This window comes from Panthera tigris, chromosome B2, assembly GCF_018350195.1.
Source record: "Panthera tigris isolate Pti1 chromosome B2, P.tigris_Pti1_mat1.1, whole genome shotgun sequence".
NCBI classification, from domain to species: domain Eukaryota; kingdom Metazoa; phylum Chordata; class Mammalia; order Carnivora; family Felidae; genus Panthera; species Panthera tigris.
This window is the reverse complement of record NC_056664.1, coordinates 131,874,151-131,897,629: the sequence shown is the minus strand read 5'-3', so window position 1 is coordinate 131,897,629 and position 23,479 is coordinate 131,874,151. Positions and strand designations below refer to the sequence as shown.

General features: G+C 35.1%; 1 protein-coding gene across 6 annotated transcripts in view; it reads right to left on the bottom strand.

The window, feature by feature from the left end:
- The window catches only part of STXBP5 (syntaxin binding protein 5), a 167,596-nt gene that overhangs the window by 65,659 nt on the left and 78,458 nt on the right, over positions 1 to 23,479 (bottom strand). For all 6 annotated transcript variants that reach the window (XM_007086879.2, XM_042987284.1, XM_007086880.2 and 3 more), the window contains exons 10-16: positions 10,061 to 10,215; positions 8,815 to 8,887; positions 5,635 to 5,782; positions 5,361 to 5,428; positions 5,000 to 5,040; positions 3,900 to 4,120; positions 3,206 to 3,384 (exon numbers count right to left, since the gene is read on the bottom strand). In XM_007086879.2, the coding sequence (XP_007086941.2) occupies positions 3,206 to 3,384; positions 3,900 to 4,120; positions 5,000 to 5,040; positions 5,361 to 5,428; positions 5,635 to 5,782; positions 8,815 to 8,887; positions 10,061 to 10,215 (885 nt within the window). The remainder of the gene's footprint in view (positions 1 to 3,205; positions 3,385 to 3,899; positions 4,121 to 4,999; positions 5,041 to 5,360; positions 5,429 to 5,634; positions 5,783 to 8,814; positions 8,888 to 10,060; positions 10,216 to 23,479) is intronic.

The window sequence follows — 23,479 nt, the reverse complement described above, 5'->3', positions numbered from 1 at the left end:
TGAGGCACAAGTTCTGGCTTTTCTCAGGGACGTAACCCCTAACCAGTGGCAGCCGTCCATCTCGAGATAGAAATGAAGACACAGTATTTTTCTGAATAGAAGATTCTGAGTGTGTTATTTTCTCCTTATATGAATTAGGTAAGCTTCAAAGAAGTCAAACCTAATTACCTCATGCCGGCAAATTTAATATGCACATTAAATTAGAACCTCAAGAGCAGAGGAAGCATTCACGGATAATATTACAAGTGCGTATATGGGCACATTTAAAACTTCAGTGATAAAGACACACAGAATTCATGGAATTCTTAAATTACTTACAAGAGACCAAAAAAAAAAAGTTATTAAGCAAAAATAAGCCAAGCAAGCCTGCTACAAAACCCCTAATTGGTAAAAAATTGGAAACTGGATCAAGTAATGACAGGATAGGTTAGATTTAAAAATGCAAAATGAGGGGTGCCTGGGTGGCTCAGTTGGTTAAGCGTCCAACTTCAGCTCAGGTCATGATCTCACGGTTCGTGGGTTTGAGCCCCACTTTGGGCTCTGTGCTGACAGCTCAGAGCCTGGAGCCTGCTTCAGATTCTGTGTCTCCCTCTCTCTCTGCTCCTCCCCCACTCGTGCTCTGTCTCTCTCTCAAAAATAAACAAACATTAAAAAAAAATTCAAAATGAGGGAAAAAAATGCAAAATGGGGATGGGTGGGTGTAACATTTTATGTCTATAATGATTACATGCAAGTTATTTTAATGATTTTAATATATGTAAATTAAGGTTTACTTTTTAAAGACAAGGGGTTGAACCTTTGTGAAAAGCTCCATAATTTGTACAAATGTATTTTAAATGTCAAAATAATGTTTGGAGGCTTTGCAGTTTCAATTGTTTATCTGCTTTGACAAATAAACCGCAAAAGTACAATTAAAATACTAAAAACATAAAATTTTATTGGTAAAGGGAATAAATCAAATAGCTTTTAAAATGATTCTTCAAAGGAACAAGTACATACAAAAACATTTTGTATAAAAGACAAACAAAAAACTCGGGGCACCTGAGTAGGCTCAGGATAGCTCAGTGGGTTAAGGGTCCAACTCTTGGTTTCAGCTTGGGTCATGATCTCACAGTTGTGAATTCAATCCCTGCCTGGGGCTCTGTGCTGACAGTGTGGAGCCTGCTTGGGACTCACACACTCTCTCTCTCTCATGCTCTCTTTCTCAAAAATAAATAAACTTTAAAAAGCAAAACGAAACTCAGTATTAGTTATTTTAGTATCAGTTTAGTTAGATCTCTGACATTTAAAAACCGAATTTTGGGACTGTGGACAAAAACAACGTGAAGTTACCAGAAAACTATTAAAAAGAAAAAATGAGGTATAACTCAAATTGCCTCCAAAAGCACTAGTGAATATGTCGATTTTAGACAAAAATCTCAAAACTCTGCCACCAAAAAGGTTACCAAAATAAACGTCAAAGACAAATTGCACTATACAGGCTTATAAGACTTATATTTAATAAAAGTCTGGAGAAATACACATTAAAATCAGAAGAGCATTAATAGAAATTTTACAAGTTTAAGTTTAAAGCAAAATAGTACTGAAAAAGTAAAAGGGAAGAATGTAGAATTCTGTATTTCCAAGTCTCATTCTAGTTAAACATGTGCCAGAACCGCAGCAAAAAGGAATTGTGTGCATGTATGTACATGAGAAAGAAAAAACGTGAGGCCTTTCTAAGAAATGCAGTTGCTTAACCTCGATGCCTGTATGTTTTCGATCAGATCAGCATTTCTCATTGCTGGCATCAGCAGCCTTCTGAGCTGGAAAGTTCTTTGTTGGGGGCACTGTTGTGCGCACTTGAGCATCACCCCTGGCCTGCATGCACTAGATGCAACAGCACCCTGTTCCTACTGTTGTGACAAGTAATAACGACTCCGGATATTGCCAAATGCGTGCAGAGGAGCAAAATCATCCCTTTTGAGAATATTAACACAAAACACATAATCTAAAATTTATATAAACACATAAGGTATAATTTTTAAAAAGTCTATACATTTTAAATGATGATGATATAAAAAGAATCTGCCCTATGTTTGGGGTGAGCGCATTTTTGGGTACCAAGGCCTTCTCCATAGTAATTCCTTCACGAAGCGAAGAGACGCTGGCAGATCTAAAACAAAACCAGGACAAACCTGGTTCTTTCAACTGACGTAAATTATCTCTCAGCAGCCATCTCTACCTTGAATCTACTAATCTGGGCTTTGGCTCAACTCTTACACTGGATTTTTGTTTACATTTTCCACAACGACACTCATTACCCTAACTGACTTCTCTGTAAATGTAATTAATCATAGTCTTCATAAAATTTTTCAGTGGTCTTAACTCTTTCCTCATTGTTTTATTTCTCTGCCATATTTAAGGCCCATACCCTTGAAAAAGTTAATACTCAGTAATATAAATTAGATAGAAGAAAAGAATGTTTTATCTAATTTATTCCTATATAAAAGCAAAATGTATTCAAATCTGGAATGCTACAATAAAGGCATTTAAATAATGATACTGTTGTGCTACACAAGATTCAGAAATACAAGAAAATGATCACAAGAAAACTGAATCTCTAAATATCAAAAAAACAGAATTTTCAGAGTGGTGGAAAGCACTCTAAATACACATTTGAGGGGTGCCTGGGTGGCTCAGTCGGTTAAGCGTCCGACTTCGGCTCAGGTCATGATCTCGCGGTTCTTGAGTTCAAGCCCCACATCAGGCTCTGTGCTGACAGCCCAGAGCCTGGAGCCTACTGCAGATTCTGTGTCTCCCTCACTTTCTGCCCCTCCCCCACTCATACTGTCTCTCTCTCTCTCTCAAAAATAAATAAGCATTAAAAAAATTTTTTTTTTAAAATATACCTTTGATCTACCTATGAATCCAAACTAGAAAACATCCAAGGATTTGGAGGATTGAGCTGCATACACAGGAAAGATCCATGCTGTCCTACCAGTATTGTTTACAGATCAAATCTTAGCACTTCAAAGACAAAATCACAGAATTCAATCATATTCCTCTTGTTGCCACAGAAAAAGAAATTGGATTAACCACAGCAAAACAAAGAAAGAAATGTTATGTCATTTTTCTCTATCACAGGAAAATATTATTCTAGTAATGTTTATAATTTACTTAAACGAAAAAGTAGTTTCCAAAACATCTGCATTTTTTTATAACTTACTTTAAACAAGGGACATTATCACGAAGTCCGTCAGATGAACTGCTACTGGTAGAAGGATGAGACTGAGGAGGAATGGGCTGAGGAGTGGCGCCCCCCACAGGTGTCGGCAGAGGTGGTGCCTGTTCACCCTCGGGGGATTCCACATCACTTATCTCATATAACAATCGAACTTCAAGCATCTGTTATAAAAGAAAGACAGTTCACCTACTACTAATAATTATTCACTTTATTACACTTCACACTCATACACACATACACTTCAGTGGAAACATGTTGTAAGGGTAAAAATTTAGCCACGATTTCTAAAGGTAAAGATTTAGGAAAGAAAAAAAAAATGTTTCTGACTCAGCGTTTCAAAAATGATTGTGTGTGTGTGTGTGTGTGTGTGTGTGTGTGTGCAAGAACACACGATGATTTTAGAATTCACAGCATGCCTGTTAGTACCAAATTAGAGTATGCTCATATTCATATTAACTTTCCTTAAATGAAACACATAATATACATAAGGCTTTAAATGCTCACTAAAAAGATATAGATTAAAATACACTATTTTCCACAAAAGACAGATGGCAATGTAAACACTTAAGTGTTTTTAAAAATTCTAGAAAAAAACGACTGCAAATAATCTCCTAAATAATTAAAAAAAAATTAAATGTTAGACATCTGACACTGAAAATAATTAAGAGACTATTACCGGAATGACTTCTGTAATCACTTCTTGTTTGCTGAATCTATAAATAATGACATGAGCTGAAACTCCAGCTATGCACAGCATTCTACTTTCCGGACACCAGGAGATGATCTGAATGGCATATGGATCTTCATCTACAATATCTGTGTTTGGTCTGTCATCTTTATTTCTTGACTTTTCAAATACTTTAGATGTCTTTAGTTTATATAATACTTGCAGAGTTACTAGAAAAAAAGATAGTATATGTTAAACATTTTAATATAAAAAGAACAAATATAAAGTAATATTTAATCACTCATATTATCTAAGGAAAATAGCCAATATTTATTCGAACCATATTTTTATTCCCAGGTCTACATTTCTCTATTATTCTTTTAGATAATGCATTCATTGGACCTACTGACCAAAAAGAAAGGTGTACCTGTATTCATTAAAAACAAAAACAAAAAACTCATCATGATGATGAATTTAGATAACCTGAAAAAAAATCAATGACAAAAATATTTTGTGAAAAGAAAAAAGTATAAATATAATGAAAATAAAGAACATTTTTGCTTTCTAAAATGATTTTCTACCTACTTTCACTACAAACGGTGCTAGTACATCTCGTATTTCTATATGATGAAACACAAAATATCCTGAGTTAACTGGAGTCTCACTGCTTGCTATGTATATTTTGCAAACATTGATGATTCAAAGCATTCTTTCCTTTTTTGCTATTGTGTAACCAACATGTATATTCCACAAAGAAAATACAAATTACTGTTAGCCGAACATCAGGCATTATTCTACAAATTTCTGTTGATTTGAAACACATTCTCACTTTTCCTAATTCTGAGTTAAAAAGAGAAGGTTTGAAGAAATTTTGAAGAAAGGATCTGATTACTTCTGCTGAGAATTTTTCTTGACTGACTAGACAGTATCCTTAAAAATATCTTACGTCTATCAAGAATTCTAAACTCATATACTTGATAAATCAGTTATTAAATCGATAGCTTCCAAATTTTAAACTAAATGTTGATTATGCAATTATTATAAAACAGGTTATATAAAAGCAATGATTATATAACAAACATATAACAAATAATATTCAAAATACTTACTTGCAGAAGCATCCCAGAACTTAACTGATCCATCAGCATGCCTATGAAAAGGAAAGGAGTTAAAACTGTGATGATACAAAGGAAAAAATATTACATTTTTTCTTTCTTTGAAGTATACTGTTATTTGCACATGATCTTAGCCAAAAGGCTGAGAAGCGATGAAGTATACTGTTATTTGAAAAGTTAGCCACCAAACGAGGAAAGGTAAAAAATTCAGGGTAAGTTGGCAGGTTCCAGACAATAACATTTTTTAATACGCTACAGCATAAAGGAAAGCACTACCTGCCCAATTAATTAACGTCCATGTAGTCTTTGTATTTAGCCATTATTGGTTTAGTGGTGAAAACAGGCTTTTACTTACCCTGTAATAATTATTTCTGGGTAACTTTGAACACCTAAGCCCCAATTACCTCCATTAATGGGCCATTCCTATAAGAAAAGATTATAGTATAAAGCAACTTTCAAGCATCTTCATATATATATTTCTATGATAACAGTAAACAACGTATTTTGCTCCAAAAAAGGATTTTCTATATATTTTCTCTAGAAAAGGTATACATGTTATCAAATATTCCAAGGTGATAAATATAAAATACTGAAATGCAACATTAAATACTAAAACTCATGTTCAATACCTTTTTGCTGTAACCTTGACGTTTCTGTCTAGCTCCAACAGAATAAAGTGCAGGAATGAGGTCCACAGGACAATCAGCAAAATATTCGCAACATGTGACAGGGGATTCGTGTATACTCAAAGGGTAGGGATTTTCAAATATAGGATATCTTTAACAATAGGAAAAGAAAAATATTTCTGTATTTAATAAAATTAACACAATGAAAACTTTTACAAATTATTTACATCTTTGGAACAAAAACAATATTTAAAATTTGATTAAAGATAACATTCTCTGAAGGCCCATATAACATATTATCTAAATTTATATTTAAAATTTTGGAATACAGTGCTCTTCTCCATATTTTTGGAAATTACATACATCCTGTCACAGAGATTTAATAGATTTAATTTATGCAAATATGTAAAAAATGACATCTTCTATAATGCAAGTTGCTCAGTTAGACTAGTAAAGAGAAAAGCTGCAGCTGGAAATACATACCATGTGCACACACTGGACTAAGTGCTTTATATAGACATTTATCTTCTTTACTTCTCACACCACACTTACGATGTAGAAATTTTATGGAGGAACGAAAACTTAGAGTAATGTGCCAAAGGCATGCCAGCCGGCAAGGAGAAGCCAAATTTAAACTATGCTCTTAACTGTAAAGTTCTCAATCAGCAGATTCCTCATTTTTATGTCAAATAACACAAATTTTCAGTTCTCTTCTCCGTCAGTGTAATGCCTAGTGCAATATTTAATCTAGAGATGTTCTCTTGTTTTAGTGATAATCTAAATAAAAGTCTACCTTAAAGGTTTCCTAGATAGGAAATTATTTCATTAAATAAAGCAAAAAATGCTTTCAAAAATCTTAAAGTAAAATCCTAACTAAATGTACAATGATATTTCTTTTCTGGTTTGAATTCCTTTTGAATGGTTACTTAAAAATATCTAGAAAACCAGCAACTGGCCCTAAAAAGTCTCAGAAGTTTAGAGTGGCTCATCTGCAAAAATTGTATGTATTCATCAGTCTACCACTGACAATAATTTAAAAATTAGAAAAGAATAAATTCAGAAAAGCCCTTTCTAGATTTCAAAATGAAGCGAACTGTCATCACTCCTTCCTCGAACACACATAAAAACACAGAAGAAAAATTCAAACAAAAACATGAATTAAAAAAAATGGCAGGTAACTTTTTTCTCTTTATAAACATACTTTATAATCCTTACGCACAATGACTCTACTATTACCATACGTTTAACTGATACGTTTGCTAAATAAAATGCCTAGTCACAGGTTATTTGGACAATATTTTCTTTAACTTAAATACGTATCAGTATAGACCACAGGCAAAAAGTCCCACTATTTGAAAACTTAGCTAATGAAAAAAAAGTCATATTTAAAACAAATTTTTTTAATGTTATTTATTTTTGAGAGAGAGACAGAGACAGAGACAGAGCGTAAGCGAGGGAGGGGCAGAGAGAAAGAGGGAGACACAGAATCGGAAGCAGGCTCCAGGCTTTGTGCTGACAGCTCAAGCCCATAGACCATGAGATCATGACCTAAGCCAAAGTTGGGAGCCTAATGGACTGAGCCACCCCAGGCGCCCCCAAAAATAAAATCATATTAAGAATAAGTTATTCCAAGACTGCCCTTTAGAAATACTGTTTTCAAATTCCTTTCCACTATAGTCTTGTAATTTTCAAAAAGGAAAAAAAAATGATTATTACAGGTAGTACATATTAAGTTGATACGAATCTAGTAGTACCTTAAAATAAGGTAAATAATACTGTTGACTTATACTTCTGGGTTTCCCAATCCAGGTACTATTCACATTTTGGATCAGATAATTCTTTATTATAAGGGACTGTCCTGTTCATTGTGGATGTTTAGCAGCAACCCTGTCCATCACTAGATGCCAGTATCATCTAGAAAAGATGTTTACACAGATACAATCAAGTATCTTCTGGGGGGGGGGGGGACAAATTGCCCATAATTGAGAAACACTGAGATCCTAAATGGGTAAACACAATTAAATTTTCATGATTATTTCAAGAGATACAAATAAATAATGTAATATTCTTGCATTCAAAGAATTTATCATCTATGTTGGAAAAAGGAGAATATGGCAAATACCACAAAAAGTTGCAAAGGAGCTATGGTGGCAATTTATACACCAGGTATGATATATCTGGTTAAGAGAGAGGAGAAAAATTTTAAATGTTTATTTAATTTTGAGAGAGAGAGAGAGAGAGCAAGAGCACAAGCAGGAGAGGGGCAGAGAAAGAGGGAGACACAGAATCCGAAGCAGGCTCCAGGTTCTGAGCTGTCAGCACAGAGCCCACATGGGCTCAAACCCACAAACCACGAGATCAGGACCTGAGCCGAAGTCAGACACGCAACCGACTGAGCCACCCAGGGGCCCCTAGAAGAGGAAGTTGAATGAAGAAAAGAGGACTGACTTTGAAAGTTATATGGAGTTTTGATGGCAGTGAAGCAAGTGAGTTTGCAGCCATTGGAAACTATATAAGAAAAGACATTGAAGTATGATGTTTGTTTAATACACAGTTCAGTTTTTCTAGGGAATAAGCCACCTGTAGGAAGACAGTGAGAAATCAAGTCAGAAAGGTATCCTAAATTCTACTGTGTGGAGAAGCAGGCTGAGAAGGTGCTTTCAAATAATAAAACAGTAGAGATCATAGTGGTTTAAAGAGGAGAATAACAGGGCACCAGTTGGCTCAGTCAGTAGAGTATGGGACCCTTAAAAGAGGAGAGTGACAAGCTGGGTGCTACATGTAAAATTACTCTGACAACGGTATTCATGACAGTGCCACAGAGAGTGCATGTGGGTGGGGAGGCCACAGAGCTTATCTGGAGGTAAACTGTGATGGGATGAATTCTGCACTTATTTATTTTGTGTGCCCCCAGAGTGTCCAAGTATTAGGTGAATTATATGAAATTTCAGAAATTCAAGAAATTCTGACTTCAAAAATAGAAATTCTGTGCGAGCAACATACTAGCGAAATCTGGCAGGTAATTAGAAATGTGTGTCTGAAACTCTAAAAGAGGCCAACATTATGGATATAAATATAGAGTTTTCAAAAAAAAAACAACAAAAAGAAATAGCCAACCCTAATGCTAAAAAGAGTCTTTTCTACCATATACTAAAATAATCTCTCACCAAATTTTATTCTTACCCATTTTGTGCAAGGTCTATAAGTACTAAATCCTTTTCCAGAAGAACCACCACAGCATATGGTTCCTGAAAATCTGGAATAGGAAAACAATGCATAAATAACAGTTTTAAATATGGAATAAGACAGCAAATTAGATAATACACATTTGCTTTTTAAAAAATTTTTGTTCCATTCTCTCAAGTATGTAACAATCTGATCTTGCACTTCATGTAATTTAAGACTACTTGGTTTTAAATGAGATAAATCTATATAACTCATACAAAATTACTTCAATTTTGTAAAGACGAATAAAACAAGAAGTTCACAGTAACTTCTATGGTATTGCAAAATCCAAGGCAGGACATGGGCAACAAACGCAAAATTTAAATCTGAATATCCATAAGAACAATTCTTATTCTTGTCTCTCATAGGAACTCAGTAGAGTATCACTACAATATTATAATCTCTTCCTTAGATATTTTGTATGCACTTGTTAATTATAAAATGTGTTATAGCTTTACATTTCAATTAGCTTCAAATGAAACAAAAAAGATCCAGATTTAAATTCCTCTTGAAAGGATACACGCTAGCTGTTATGGTTAATTTTATGTGTCACTAGTCTCTGATTTGGTGCCCACCTGTTTGGTTAAACACCAATTTAGATGTTGCTGGGAAGGTATTTTTTAGATGTGATAAACGTTTAAATCAGTAGACTCCCAGTAAAGGAGATTATCAGGTAAAATGTGGGTGGGATTCATCCAATCAGTTGAAGGCCTGAAGAGAGAAGACAGGCTTTCTAAAAAGGAAGCAATTCTGCCTCAAGACAGCAACATCAACTCCCAAATTTTCAGCCTGCCATGGTGCTTGATCAATTTGATTCATCACCCTCAATTGTGTGAACCAATTTCTTAAAATAAATTCCTTATTTCTCTTTCCTCTCCTTATGTGCTATCAGTTCTGTTTCTCTGGAGAACCTTGATTAATTAATATACTAGTGTTTTATAGAGTTTTAAAATGTTGCTTAATGTGGGCAGTTCTGTTTATCCTTCAGTAGCACTAACTACTACTATGTCATATTAAACAGATAAAGCTTATTAAACAAAATTAACTTCTGAAATAAAACTTACAAAGTTATGAAGACAGAATCTCTCCCCCAGAAGAGTGACAGCATACTAGGATAAGGAAACTATTTAGAAAACAAACAGGTCTCTGTTCTGAATAGCAGATATCCACAGAGAATACGTTTTAAAGATGCAAAGCTTATTACCATTTGGGTATGGTGTTTCACATAGCGTTAGAAAATCCACAATTGAATAGTCCATTTCCAGCACAGCAGTACTTTTCCCATGCATAACTGTTAAGCAGGGTCTTCTTCCTACAGTATCATAGGACAAACCTCCTGATAAAATAATAAAAGGTTCCCTGGAAGTAAAATACATAGGTGGGATTATAAATACCATAATGAAGACTACTTTCTTGCTGTGTTATACATTTTTTACTCAGTGACATAATGAAATCTTAAATTCTAACATTTTTATGTGTGATTTAATTGAATAATCACAGGTGGGTTTTTTAATTGCATTAGGTAAGACCCAGGTGAATTCATGAAAATTAACCTACAGTAAGAATGAACATCGACCATATATGACGCTCTCATACCTCCCCTTGATCCCTAAAAATTTTTCCTTTACCTTCTTTATATAATTGTCAAAAAATTCTCTCTGGGTTTCTATTGGTTAAGTGTCTTGAATGCACTGCTTTTATTTTCAATCCTGATAACCAGGCCTTCTCAACAGAAGGTCTAAAAAAGAATGTTAATGACCCATGGCATCCACTGTATGTAATGAATTAACTTCTCATTGATGTATCAGGAATATACTAGCTATAAGTCACCCTTGAGAAAACAGTCACTCAAAATCATTTTCTGTAGGGCTCACTTCTGGAATTTTGGCTGGTATGCTCTCAAACCACAGTGCCCGTGTACATCACCAGCTGTCAGCCTGCCACTTCTAATCAGCTCTACAACTCTGTCTCCCTATCAGTCATTACTTCATGATTTATCTAGACCCACTTTTTAAAACTCCTAAATATGCAAAACACAAAACATCTTTCTGTATGTTTTGACCTGTGTGTATTTATCTTTGTCTTGCTTATTCATGTTTTTTGTCCATGTTTTCATTGGATTAGTAATCCTCTTCTAATTGTTTACTAAGAGTTCCTTGCATTCTAAGGGATTAGCTCTTGATCTGCCACATGTCTCACCATTTATAGGTGGGGAAGTTATTTACATTAACAGATGATATCAAAAATTTGATACAAGATTTTCTTGAATCTTTTCGTGTATGATTTTTAGGTAGTTTCTGAATGTTTCCTCTAAGGTCAGTAGATCTATCTTCCTCCTCTTTACATCTGGTATAAACAGTATATAATAACATGTAGTGGTTAAAAGTGCTAGTTCTTGTATTCAACTTGAAGCTTGTTTGTTGTTATATGGCTGTGAATAATGAGACAATAAGATTAAGCAATATTTTATTACTTAAAACAAAAAAAGTGCTACTTCTGGAACTAAACTACCTGAGTTTAAATTAAATCTCAGCTCTGGCTTTACTTTCTGTGTGATGTTGGACAAGCTTCTTAACCTCTTTGTGCCTAGCTTTTGCATCTATAAGATGGAGTCTGAGTGGTAAGTATCTACCCTCAATTACTGAATTAATATACACAAAGCACTGGGGCCAATGTCTGTAACACAGTACACCTTTGGTAACAGTTATGTATTATTATTACTAGTAACAGTTATCTATTATTATTACTATTATCATCAAATTGCCATTATCATCCATTGTGAAAGTTTTCCTTCTTTTGATATGTGCAAAGAAACATTAAAATTTCTAAATTATATTTATTTTTTATCAAAACAAGAATAAACTCCACTAATAGAGTAGTAGCACAAGTGTGTAATCTGTAACTAAATATAAAAAATATAAAATATAACTAAATATATATAAATATATATATTAAATATATACTAAATATACTAATATATAGTAATATAGTATATAGTAATATAGTAATTTAGTAAATATACTAAATATAACTAAATATAAAAATATTAAAAAAAAACAGTATTAATAACATAAGAACCAGGAAAAGGGAGATGCTCAGCTACATTACAGAATAAAATTTCCATGGAAACCTGGCTAGGTTTCCATTAATGACCAGGTAAATCACCAGTTTATTAGATAAACTGTTAATATGGCATTAAATAACACCATGGCAACTAGGTAGGTTTATCCTCAAAGACAACTAAGTGTGTATTCAATGGCCTTGTCAGTTGTCTGTACTTCTTTTCTAAACTTAGGAGAAAAAATATACAATCAAAAAAATAAGAATAAAAACATATGAACAAAAAAAATATGAGTAAGAAATAGTTTCAAAGACATACCAAGGTAATATTCTTTTTCATAATAATAAAAGTTTCCCAAGTCTAACAATAAATGCGCATATATACATATATATATATATATATATATTTAAAGATGTATTTTTCCTTTTTTTATTTTATGTGCTGTTTAAAAAAATCATCTAAGTTTGCAGGTTATATTTTTTTCCATTATAATGAACCAAACTTTGAAGAATAAATATTAATGAGATGAATGTTTTATAAGAAAGTAGTCATAAATACAATAATAAAACAAGGTTAAATATTTTAACACCAGATAGTGAAAATTATATAAATACAGAGTCTTGTTGGCATTTGGAATTACATAAAAACTTCTACAAATCTATATTATTTCTAGGTAAAATAAGAATTATGGAGGTGGAGAATACTGTTGTTTTTAAACAAAAGGTTAGCTTTTTTGATGTTATAATAAGGCTTGGAGATAATATAACTTTTATCTCATAACTTTAAGATTTGAATTTAAGTAGAATTTCTTTCAATGATGTTGGGTTCTCTTCAAGACCATTTTTGAAGACATGCACATTTGAAAGGTGTCTGGACATTTTATAATTTTGATTGAAAATTTTAAGAGCCTAGACACTTCTAACTCCTTTATCCTTCTGATTAACCTCCCCCAGGCTGGCCTTGACAAAGGGTTTGGCTCAAGTTGGTTTCCATATGAACCATTCTTTATTTAAGGAGGTATTTCTATCTAAAACTCCATTTGTATAACTAGTTTGCTCATCTCAGTTCTATAACATTCCCCATTTTCTTTGAGCACCTGTATTCCTGGGCTCTCACATCCAGTCTACATGAACAAGCACACTGCAACAATGTTCCAAAGAAAAGAAAACGAAGTGAAATGGTGGGCTGGCTGTGAGGAAGGGGACAGGGCAGTTACTTTAAGAGTGGTCAGAAAAGATCCCTAAGTAATGACAGATGAGCGGGGCCAGAACAGTGAAGAGCCAGCCACTCAAAGAGCCTGGGGTTGGGGGAAAGGATGTACATTCCAGGCAGTAGGAATGACCATGGCAAAGACCCCAGGTCAGGAATGAGGTTGGTATACCTGAGGAACCAAATGGCCAGTGGGGCCACAGCAGAGTAAAGCAATCCATGGTAATAGAGGACATGACTCCAAATCTCGTACAACACATCCTGTTTTCTCTATTAGGATCTCAAGAACTTGTCTCCTCCATTTCTTCCCCTAATTACTTTTGTTCTGCCCTAATAACCTATAGCTGAAATTATTACAATAGCATTTGCACTTGTTTATTGCCTGAGATATACTTCCCTAACTTTCTGTTGACTCTAAAAATTTTTAAATTTGAGTAGAATTTCTTTCAATGATGTTGGGTGCTCTTCAAGACCATCATTTTTGGAGACCTCCACAAGAGAAAGGTGTCTGGACATTTTATAATTTTGCATCATTATCTCCTCCGAAAAACCTTCCCTGACCCACTCACCCTGATTGAGCTGGGTGCCTTTCCTGTGTTCCTAAGCATCCTGCGCCTACTTCCCTTCAGCACTTACCACACGGAATTGTCATTATGTTTACCTAAGCTCCTTCAGGACACATAGTGTATAATTTACCTCTGCATTCCCAGGCCCTATCTAGACCAAAAAGTGACTCCCAAATACATATTTAAATACCACGAAATCTATTGCTCAGTTGATCACCAGTCCTAGGACTTAACAACGAGAAATGCTATAGGAGGAGCCCATGGCCAGATACGGTAATAAACGCTGTCTAAAGAAGTTTGAAATTTAACTGTTATGCTATTCTGATAATCTTTCTATATAATTAGTACTACCAATTGTATTATTCACTACTAAATATATTTTTACAATTGAAATTTAAGCTCTAACTTATCCCATATGTAATTGTACATTACTAACCTTATCGATTTCTCCAACTTTTTTCAAATGGAGATATGCCATTCTATTTCAGAGAAAACAATTAACTATATATTTGGTAAGCAGAATTATACCTTAGCTCTTGAAAGCTAACTAATACCTTATCTTTACCACTCTAACCCCAGTGCTTACCTTTCTGTTGAATGAACACATGATTAAAAAAAAAAAAAAAATATATATATATATATATATATATATATATATATATATATATATATGTTTACTTATTTGAGAGGGAGAGAGAGAGGGAGAGAAAGAGACAGAGTGTGGGCAGGGGAGGGGCAGAGAGAGAGGGAGACACAGAATCCAAAGCAGGCTCCAGGCTCCGAGCTGTCAGCACAGAGCTCAATGAGGGGCCTGAACCCACAAGCCGTGAGATCGTGACCTGAACTGAAGTTGGATGCTCAACTGACTGAGCTACCCAAGTGCCCCATGAACATATGATTTTCATGAGACCCCTACATCAAATTTCTAAGATTCTCAGTTCAAATTTCAAATGTAAATTCTAATTATCTAATTTGAATAGTTTAATAGCAACCTATATAACTTGGATCTCATATTTGGTGTCAAATTGTTGACTTTTTACATAAAAGCTTAAAGTTTAGGGGCGCCTGGGTGGCTCAGTCAGTTGAGCGTCCGACTTCAGCTCAGGTCACAATCTCGCGGTCCGTGAGTTCGAGCCCCGCGTCGGGCTCTGGGCTGATGGCTCAGAGCCTGGAGCCTGCTTCCGATTCTGTGTCTCCCTCTCTCTCTGCCCCTCCCCCGTTCATGCTCTGTCTCTCTCTGTCTCAAAAATAAATAAACGTAAAAAAAAAAAAAAAAAATTAAAAAAAAAAAAGCTTAAAGTTTAGATTTTGCTGATTAGGTGCTAATTATTATAATAGGTTCATCTGCATACATGGCTAGAGTGGAAAACAAACTGTGAAGCACACTCAAAAAGTAATAATGAGTTCTTAATTCTACTAAGTTTTTTGAGCTATCAAATCAAAATGAAATAATCAAGAACAAGGGTTTGAAACACTTAAATGTTGAAGGGCTGGGAAATAAAAAGAATATAAAATTTAAAACATAGGGAGTTGAATTAAAAGTACCCTTCTAATCATTTAATGTTAGTTTCAAACAACGCTTCTTGAACTATCTATGGTCAAGAACTAATTAAAAAAGTTTTCGAGTCATTGAAAATCTGTGTTTTTGTAAGAAAAACAATTAAATGTGTGCACAGATGTTGTGGTAATGTCAAATGATATTCAAATTTCCATACTCTTACTTTTGATTTCTGTACGTATTTTGTCTCAGAGAGTTAGCTAGCACACTGGAACCATTCATGTATCATACTCTGAGTAGCACTAGTCTAGAAGACAAAAAGTTGAGCCATCTAAGGACACCATTTAACCTACCCTATCATCATCAGGGGCAAATGTGAAGATGTCATTGAAGATCTCACTTCAAGGCCCCACACATACCCCCTGACACTCTAAAGTTAAATCAGAAACCACAGAACTCTTTAGTGGGGCATGTCTGAGTAGAGAGGCAGATCTCCAAAACAACTCTTTAATAAGAGAACTACTGCTTAGTTATAACAAGTTTTCACCAGGGACCTTTTAGAGTAAACAGGAAGATAATATGGTAGCCTAACAATAACTCATTATGATACTGAAGGGTATACAGAGATGCATAATGGGTCATAACCCAAGTTTTGGAAGAAGACATCTATGTTCAAATCCTAACTCTATTACTTTGTATCTATAAGGACTGAACAACTTACTTCAATTTTGATTATCTGAGCCTCAGTTTTGTATTCTGTAATATACACCTCACAGAGTTATTGTAAAGATTAAGTAACAAATATACACGTTGCTTATTACAGTGCCTGGTACAAAATACATTCTCAGAAAGTGACTATTACTTTAGCATCATGATGGTGATATTCCAGTGCCTTTCTAGTTCAGATATTACCTTTGCCAATTTTAAGACGACTCTCTGAGAATCAGAGTGGCCATCTCCAGACCATATTTCACTAGTGACTAACCCTAATACTCTCTTTTGCTAACACGGAGAGATAGAAGTTTGGGGAAAAATAAAGGAGCATAATATATTTAGACAAGTTCCTGTTCACTTAATGATCAAGGTAACAATGATACAGCTTTAGTAGGTAGGTTTGCATATCACAGTATTTGAGTAAAGTGTTAAGATTTTAATATAATTTGGTTATTTTTATTGATATAATTTTTATGTAAAGTTGTTATAGTAATCAGACTTAATACGTATCCTTTTAGTTATCAAAAATGTGGAATCTCAAAACATTTCCATAAATTGCCTTACAGTATACAACAGTGATACTCAGAGGGTGGTCTGTGAACCCCTAGGGGTTTTCAGGATCCTTTACTGTGAAGATAAAGCCATTTTCATCATGACATTAAGACATTATTTGCCTTACACTGTGCTGATATTTGCACCGATGTCACAAGGTAATAGTAGGTGGATTAAACTCCTGGCATCTCAGCATGAATCGAAGCAGTGGCACCAAACTGGACCTATTCATTTTAGTCCTCATTTCCATACATGAAAATAATTTTTCTCCTGCCACTTCATGTCTTTGTTGAAGCAATAAAATGACTAATTTTAAATCTTGACCCTTAATATGTCTTTTTTTTAAATTTTAAAAATGTATTTATTTTTGAGAGAGAGAGAGAGAGAGAGAGAGAGAGAGCGCGCGTGTGCACGCAAGTGGGGGAGGGGCAGAAAGACAGGGAGACACAGAATCCGAAGCAGGCTCTAGACTCCAGACTCCGAGCTGTCAGCACAGAGCCTGATGCAGGGCTCAAAGCCACAAACTGTGAGAGTGTGACCTGAGTCGAAGTCAGATGCTCAACCAACTGAGCCACCCAGGTGCCCCAATATATCTTTTTAATGTGTTAAGAAAATAAAAAGCATACACAAAGCACTTCTGTATACTGAAATGGACATTTATTTCCAGAAAACCACTTGTACAATTGTTTGAATTGTGAGCTAAACTATTTGCTATTACTTTTGCTGAAAGGATGACTAACAAGTTATAATTTAGGCTGAGGTGACTGAGTCATTTTCTCAAAAATGAATGAATCTGTTACTTTAAGAAAAACAACTGACAATATTTGTTTACAATGATAAAATCTGACCTTTCAAGTGAAAATCAAGAGTTTGGGAACTTCTATCTGCCATGCTGGATTTCACAGTTTCCCAATACTTGAAAACTTTCCTGATGACGTCAGTGGCGGTATCAGTAATTTGAAAATACATAATGAAATGTGTCAGCATTACAAGATACAAATGACTCACTCAATCAATGTTTTCCAATTTGCCAGTGTCATGATGTTATAAAAGCATGCAAGAGGAAAAGAGACACTGAAAGTGCTGACACACCAAAGGATTTTCAAGAAAACAGAATAGGAACGCTTTTCTGAAAAGGGATTCAGCTCTCACACTGCTGAATCTACCACTTGGTAAGTTTTGGTAGAGTATCAAGGAATATTTACCATCATTTTAAAAGTCAAACTACAAGGGTGCCTGGGTGGCTCAGTCAGTTAAGCCTCAGTCACACTCTTGCTTCTGGCTCAGGTCATGATCTCACGGTTCACGAGTTTGAGCCCCACGCATCGGGCTCCATGCTAACAGCGCAGAGCCTGCTTGGATTCCTGGCTTCCTTCTTTCTCCACCTCTCTCCCCTGCCTGCATATTTTCTCTCTCAAAATAAATTACAAACATTTTTTAAAAATCTATTTAAAAAAAGTCAAACTACATATTTGTGCAAAACTGAATTTTCTTCATATGCCTCATTAAAAGAACACATCACAAAAGACTGTAGAAGCAGATATGAGACTCAGCTGTAGTCTTTTATACTCAACTTGAAAGAAATTTCCAAAATAAACAATTCTGCTAGGATATAATTTTAGAAAGAAAGTTATTTAAGACCTATCCTAGCCATACAAATTTCAGAAAAATTATGCTTTGGGATTTCAGCGTATTATAGTTTCATAATGCAAGCTAGTTAGGATATAGAGGATTAACTATAAGGTCCCACAGCAACTCATACTAGCCCATTACTTTTTTTTTTTTTTTCCTAGTATCAATACAAATGAAAGAATTTATGTAACAGTTAGGCATTATTTTCAAACAAGAAATCTAAAACCTTCAATGCAATCTTTGTCATGTGATTTTTGTGATTAAATAAACTATATATGAAGTTCATAGTGTCACGAGTATGATTTCTAAGCTTATCTATGAAAGAACACTGCATAGTTTTCAAAATCATTTACTGCACACAAGGTCTTAAATGGATTTGATCTCTGTCCTCTAGAAAAACATAATCAAAGCATATAAGCTGTCATCAGTGTATAAGCAGTCAAGTAAAAGTACCAGAACAATCAGTGAACCATCACTAAGATAAGACATTTAATCTATGTACACATCAGAAATGGAAACATTTTAGAGATGGAAAAAAAAAACCAACATACATTAGGATGAATAACGATGGAAAATCTATCCTTAGGTTAATTCAAACAAGCCATAAAGCTTTAAGGATGTAACAGAGAATCAATTTAGATGATGAAGAAGGGATAGCTCTAAAAGAAAAAAACTCTAGAAAGCTCAGAATGAACTTCAGCAGTAAAAAAAGTGGGATCAATAAACTAGAGGCAGTATAAGAAAGAAATATCTGAATAGCCTCAACAAGTAACAATTTTGAAAACAATTAGGTGTGAAATGAAACTGTGCCTTTTTTTTTTTTTTTTTTTTTTTTTTACAAATAAACACATCACAAACTACAAGGTTAAAAAAAAAAGTACAAGATTTTAAATTCTACTTTAGGATTTCAGAAATGGAAGAACTGTTACCAAATGAATATCAACCACTAATATACTAACTTTTGTTAAATTTATCAGATAGTTTCTAGATAAAGGGGCATAGATAAGCATATAAATAATTTTGGTCCCTGCCAAAACATAAAAGCTCAGCTGGATGACTGCTTGCAAAAAATTAAGTTATAAAGTTTTTATGAAACATCACTTTGTATGCAGATGAAAACAAATTTAACTTCAGGTCCCTATTATCACAGTAGGTTGCCTTTTCTGTCATAACAGCACTCATTTAGGAGTTCACATTTGTGGTTATAGTATTTAAGATGATTCAAAAGCATAAATGCTTACTTTTAAGGTAGGAAACTAATAACACAAAAACATCTCACATTAATGAGACTGGTGACACTGTTGTATTTTATACTCAGTTCTTTAAAAGGGTACACAGATACTTCCAAGAAGCCATGTGGGAATTTATCAAGATTCATAAAAATCTTTTATCTTCAAAATTTCACCACTGGAAATTTGTTGTAAAGAAATAGTACAACAGTAAAAACTCTGTTGAGTTATCTACAAAATCAAATAAAGAATCTGTTCACTACTATATTTTTACCTCTAATATGAAGAACCTGATTATAATATCAAAAACTAAATGTTCAGCAAAAGGGACAATAGTCTGAGTGAAGTGCATAGCCTTTACAATGAATTATTTTAAAAAGCTGATAAAAACCAGTAAGACTTTAGACGTGTTAAGTAGAAAAAAATAATCAGACTGAATATGCTCTAAGAATACAATTAAGGAATGTATCTGAAAAAAGATTGAAGGAAAATGAAAAGAAAAAAATTGTTTTAGAATAGTGGAATTATAGGTTAATATGCTTCTTTTGTGAAGATTTTATTTAATGTTATAATTAAAATAGGTACTTCCAAAAACACTTTAGAGAAGAAGAGAGTAATAGTGGTTAAAAATGAAACTAATACAGGTGCCTGGAGGGCTCAATCGGAAATGCTGTTGACTCTTGATCTCGGGGTTGTGAGTTTGAGCACCATGTTGGGTGTAGGGATTACTTAAAAATAAAATCTTAAAAAAATGAAATTACTATACAATTGTGACCAATTATACTTTTTTAAAAAAACTGCACTTTTCCTATGAAATACCATAAAAATATTTCATCGACTTTTCATGTCATTTCTGTTATCTGTCACTACACTTTGTATTAAGGTACTATAAAACGTAGCTTATGCTGAAGAATTTTCTGCTCATAGGCCACTCAAGAGTAACTACACAAATGAAGTTAGAATATTACTATGATTCATCCACTCAGCAAGCATTTACCAAGTGCTTAACCGCACTGCTCCCTGCAGGAGGGGCCGAAGAGTCTCCCATCATTTGATCCTTCCAGCCTCACTCGTCTTTGCCCGGCATACCCTTCTCCACTACTTTGCTTTTGATCCTGGCTTTCTACTTTGCCGATTTCAGTGGTCTATTTCAGGACTCCAAACTTATGTTAATCCTAAGACTTTTGGCTCTGTGGCCAAAAATTTTTTTCATCTCAGTTTTTTCAAGGTAGTTTAGCCAAGCAATTGTTGCTGGCAGATCTGCAGGTATAGCTATAATCTTGGGGACTGTGGTTAATGTGAACAGAGAGTAGGTTTAATTAAAAAGGAAATACAGTGTGGTTAAGAGTACAGACTTCATTAAATCTGGGGTCTTCTGCTTATGATTTGTATGACTTTGGGCAAGTTACTCAACCTCTCTGTAACAGTCTCCTCATCTGTCATACCTGCCTCATAAAGTGGTTGCTAAAATTAAAGAAAATATGTGTAAAGCACTTAGAACAATGTCTGGCCACAGTAAGCACAGCATGTGATTATGGATAATTTATATATAGTTATTTAAAAACAATCTACAGTTGAGAAGGAAAAAAACATACCAGAGTGAGCCTGTGTTCTGGGGATAACAATCTTTTTGCACGAGGGACTTTGTTTTGGGGCTTCAGAGAGCTGGGATTCTCTCATTGGATACAGTTCTAGCAGCTGTGGGGGAAACTCAGTGGTAGCAAGTTGTGGGTGTTACTGAAATAGACTTTTAGATATTTTCAGGACCAGAATATCACAAATGTACCCTGAGTTTTTATTACAATCTGTGTTTTTTTCATATTCCCACACAGGCAATCATCCTACAACTTTTAGTGCACATATAAAAAAAAATTCTTTTTTAAGAGAGAGAAAGCACACAAGCACAAGTGGGGAGAGGGAGAGAGAGACAATTCCAAGCAGGCTCCACGCTCAGCATGGAGTTGGACATGGGGGATCTCACAACCCTCTGATCATGACCTAAGCCAAAAGCAAGAGTCAAATGCTCAACTCACTGGGCCACCCAGGTGCACCCCACCACTTTTTTTTTTTTTTTTTTTAAATTACAGAAATCATCAGGGCTACTGGGTAGCTCAATTGGTTAAACACCCGGCTCTTGATCTAGGCTCAGGTCATGAGCTAATGGTTCCTGAGATCAAGCCTCGGGTCAGGCTCTGTGCTGATAGCCAGACAGCGTGGAACCTGCTTAGGATTCTCTCTCTCTCCCTCTCTCTCTGCCCCTTCCCCAAGAGCGCTCTCTTTCTCTTTCAAAATAAATAAATTTAAAAAATAAAAAAAAATTAAAAATGTTTATTTTTGACAGCGTGAGGGAGGGAAGGCGGGGTAGAGAGCAAGGGAGACAGAGGATCTGAAGTGGGCTCTGCGCTGAGAGCAGAGAGCCCCATGGGGGCTCCAACTAACAAACCACGAGACCATGACCTGAGCTGAAGTCGGATGCTTAACTGACTGACCCACCCAGGTGCCCCCCAAAATAAAAATAAATTAAATAAATCATCTACTAAGCTACTTGAAAACAAATTCAGGCACCACTGGGTGGGGGGCAACGTTTGCTTATAGACAAACTTAAATACGTTATATGTATGTACGTGTGTGCATATCAAGGGAGTCAGCAAACTATAACCTCTTGTCTGTTTTTGTATGGCCTACAAACTAAAAATGATTTTTACATTCTTAAATAGTTGAAAACAAATACACAAAAGAATAGATCATGACACATGAAAATTAAAGGAAATGTAAATTTCAGTGTCTGTACATAAAGTTTTATGGAACACAGCTGCATTCATTCATGAGTTGTCTATGGCTGCTTTTGGGCTACAACAGCAGAGTTGGATAGCTGCCAGTTGAGACCTATCCAGCTTGCAAAGCCTAAAATATTCTCTCTGGCCCTATACACAAAGGGTTTGCCATAGTACGTGTTCGAGGAAAGGGAGTAAATTAATCTCTTAGATGTGGTTCTCCAAATGTGACTAAACTGCCATTTTTAACTATGATAACATTCACTTCTAGGATACTGAACAGAGATGCTTCTCCCCCAAACTGGTGATTCTTTGAGTGGTAGCATATTCCTTAAAAGACACTAACTCCTGCGGTGCCTGGGTGGCTCAGCCGGTTAAACATTTGACTTCGGCTCAGGTCACGGTCTCACGGTTTGAGTTCAAGCCCCACATCGGGCTCTGTGCTGACAGCTTGGAGCCTAGAGCCTGCTTCTGATTCTGTGTCTCCCTCTCTCTCTGTCCCTCCACAGCTTGCACTCTGTCTCTCAAAAATAAATAAACCTGTTTGAAAACTTGAACCTATCCAGAGTTCATTGTTGTTGAAAATTTGGCCCTGCCTGTAACTTGTTATGCCGTCTATTAGCAAAACAAAAAATGCAGAAGTAAAGGAGAAAAGGAACTACAGTTTACCAAACATGTACCATGGGCCAAACACGTATTATTTCTTTCAGGTCTCTACAGCACTTTTATTAAGTGGGAATTACTGTCCCTATTTTACCAAGGTAAGGACAGAGGTTCAGTGATGTTAAGCAACTTGCCAAAGATTATACCGTCACTTGAGTGGCAGAACTGGGCTTGGAACCTAAGTCTAAAAATCTGAAGCCTCAGTTATTTCCCCTAAATCAGGGGCTCTCAAACATGATGATCTTGAGTCATAGTACGAAGTACATTTTACTTCACGATACAGTATACACATACGTAAGTACATACGGTTGAACAAGTTTCATGTGAACCAATACTTAACCTAAAACCTGCAGTGCACTCTATATCTTATTCTAGTCCATAAGTTAAAAATTGATGTCACAACCAACAAAAGTATTGTCGTAACCCACTAGTAGATCACCCTTATCTAATATTTAAAAACAAAAAAATCAGGGGTGAGGGGGGATGGGCAAAACGGGTGAAGGGGAATGAGAGAGACAGGTTTCCAGTTACAGAATGAAGAGGTGGCAGGGATGCAAGTTACTGCATATGGAACAGTCAATGGTACTGTAATAGTGTTGTACGGTGACACACGGTAGCTGCCCCTGTGGCCAGCACAGCATAATGCACAGAGTTGTTGAATCACTACACTGTACAACCAAAACTGATGTAATATTGTGTGTCAAACAAACAAACAAACAAATAAC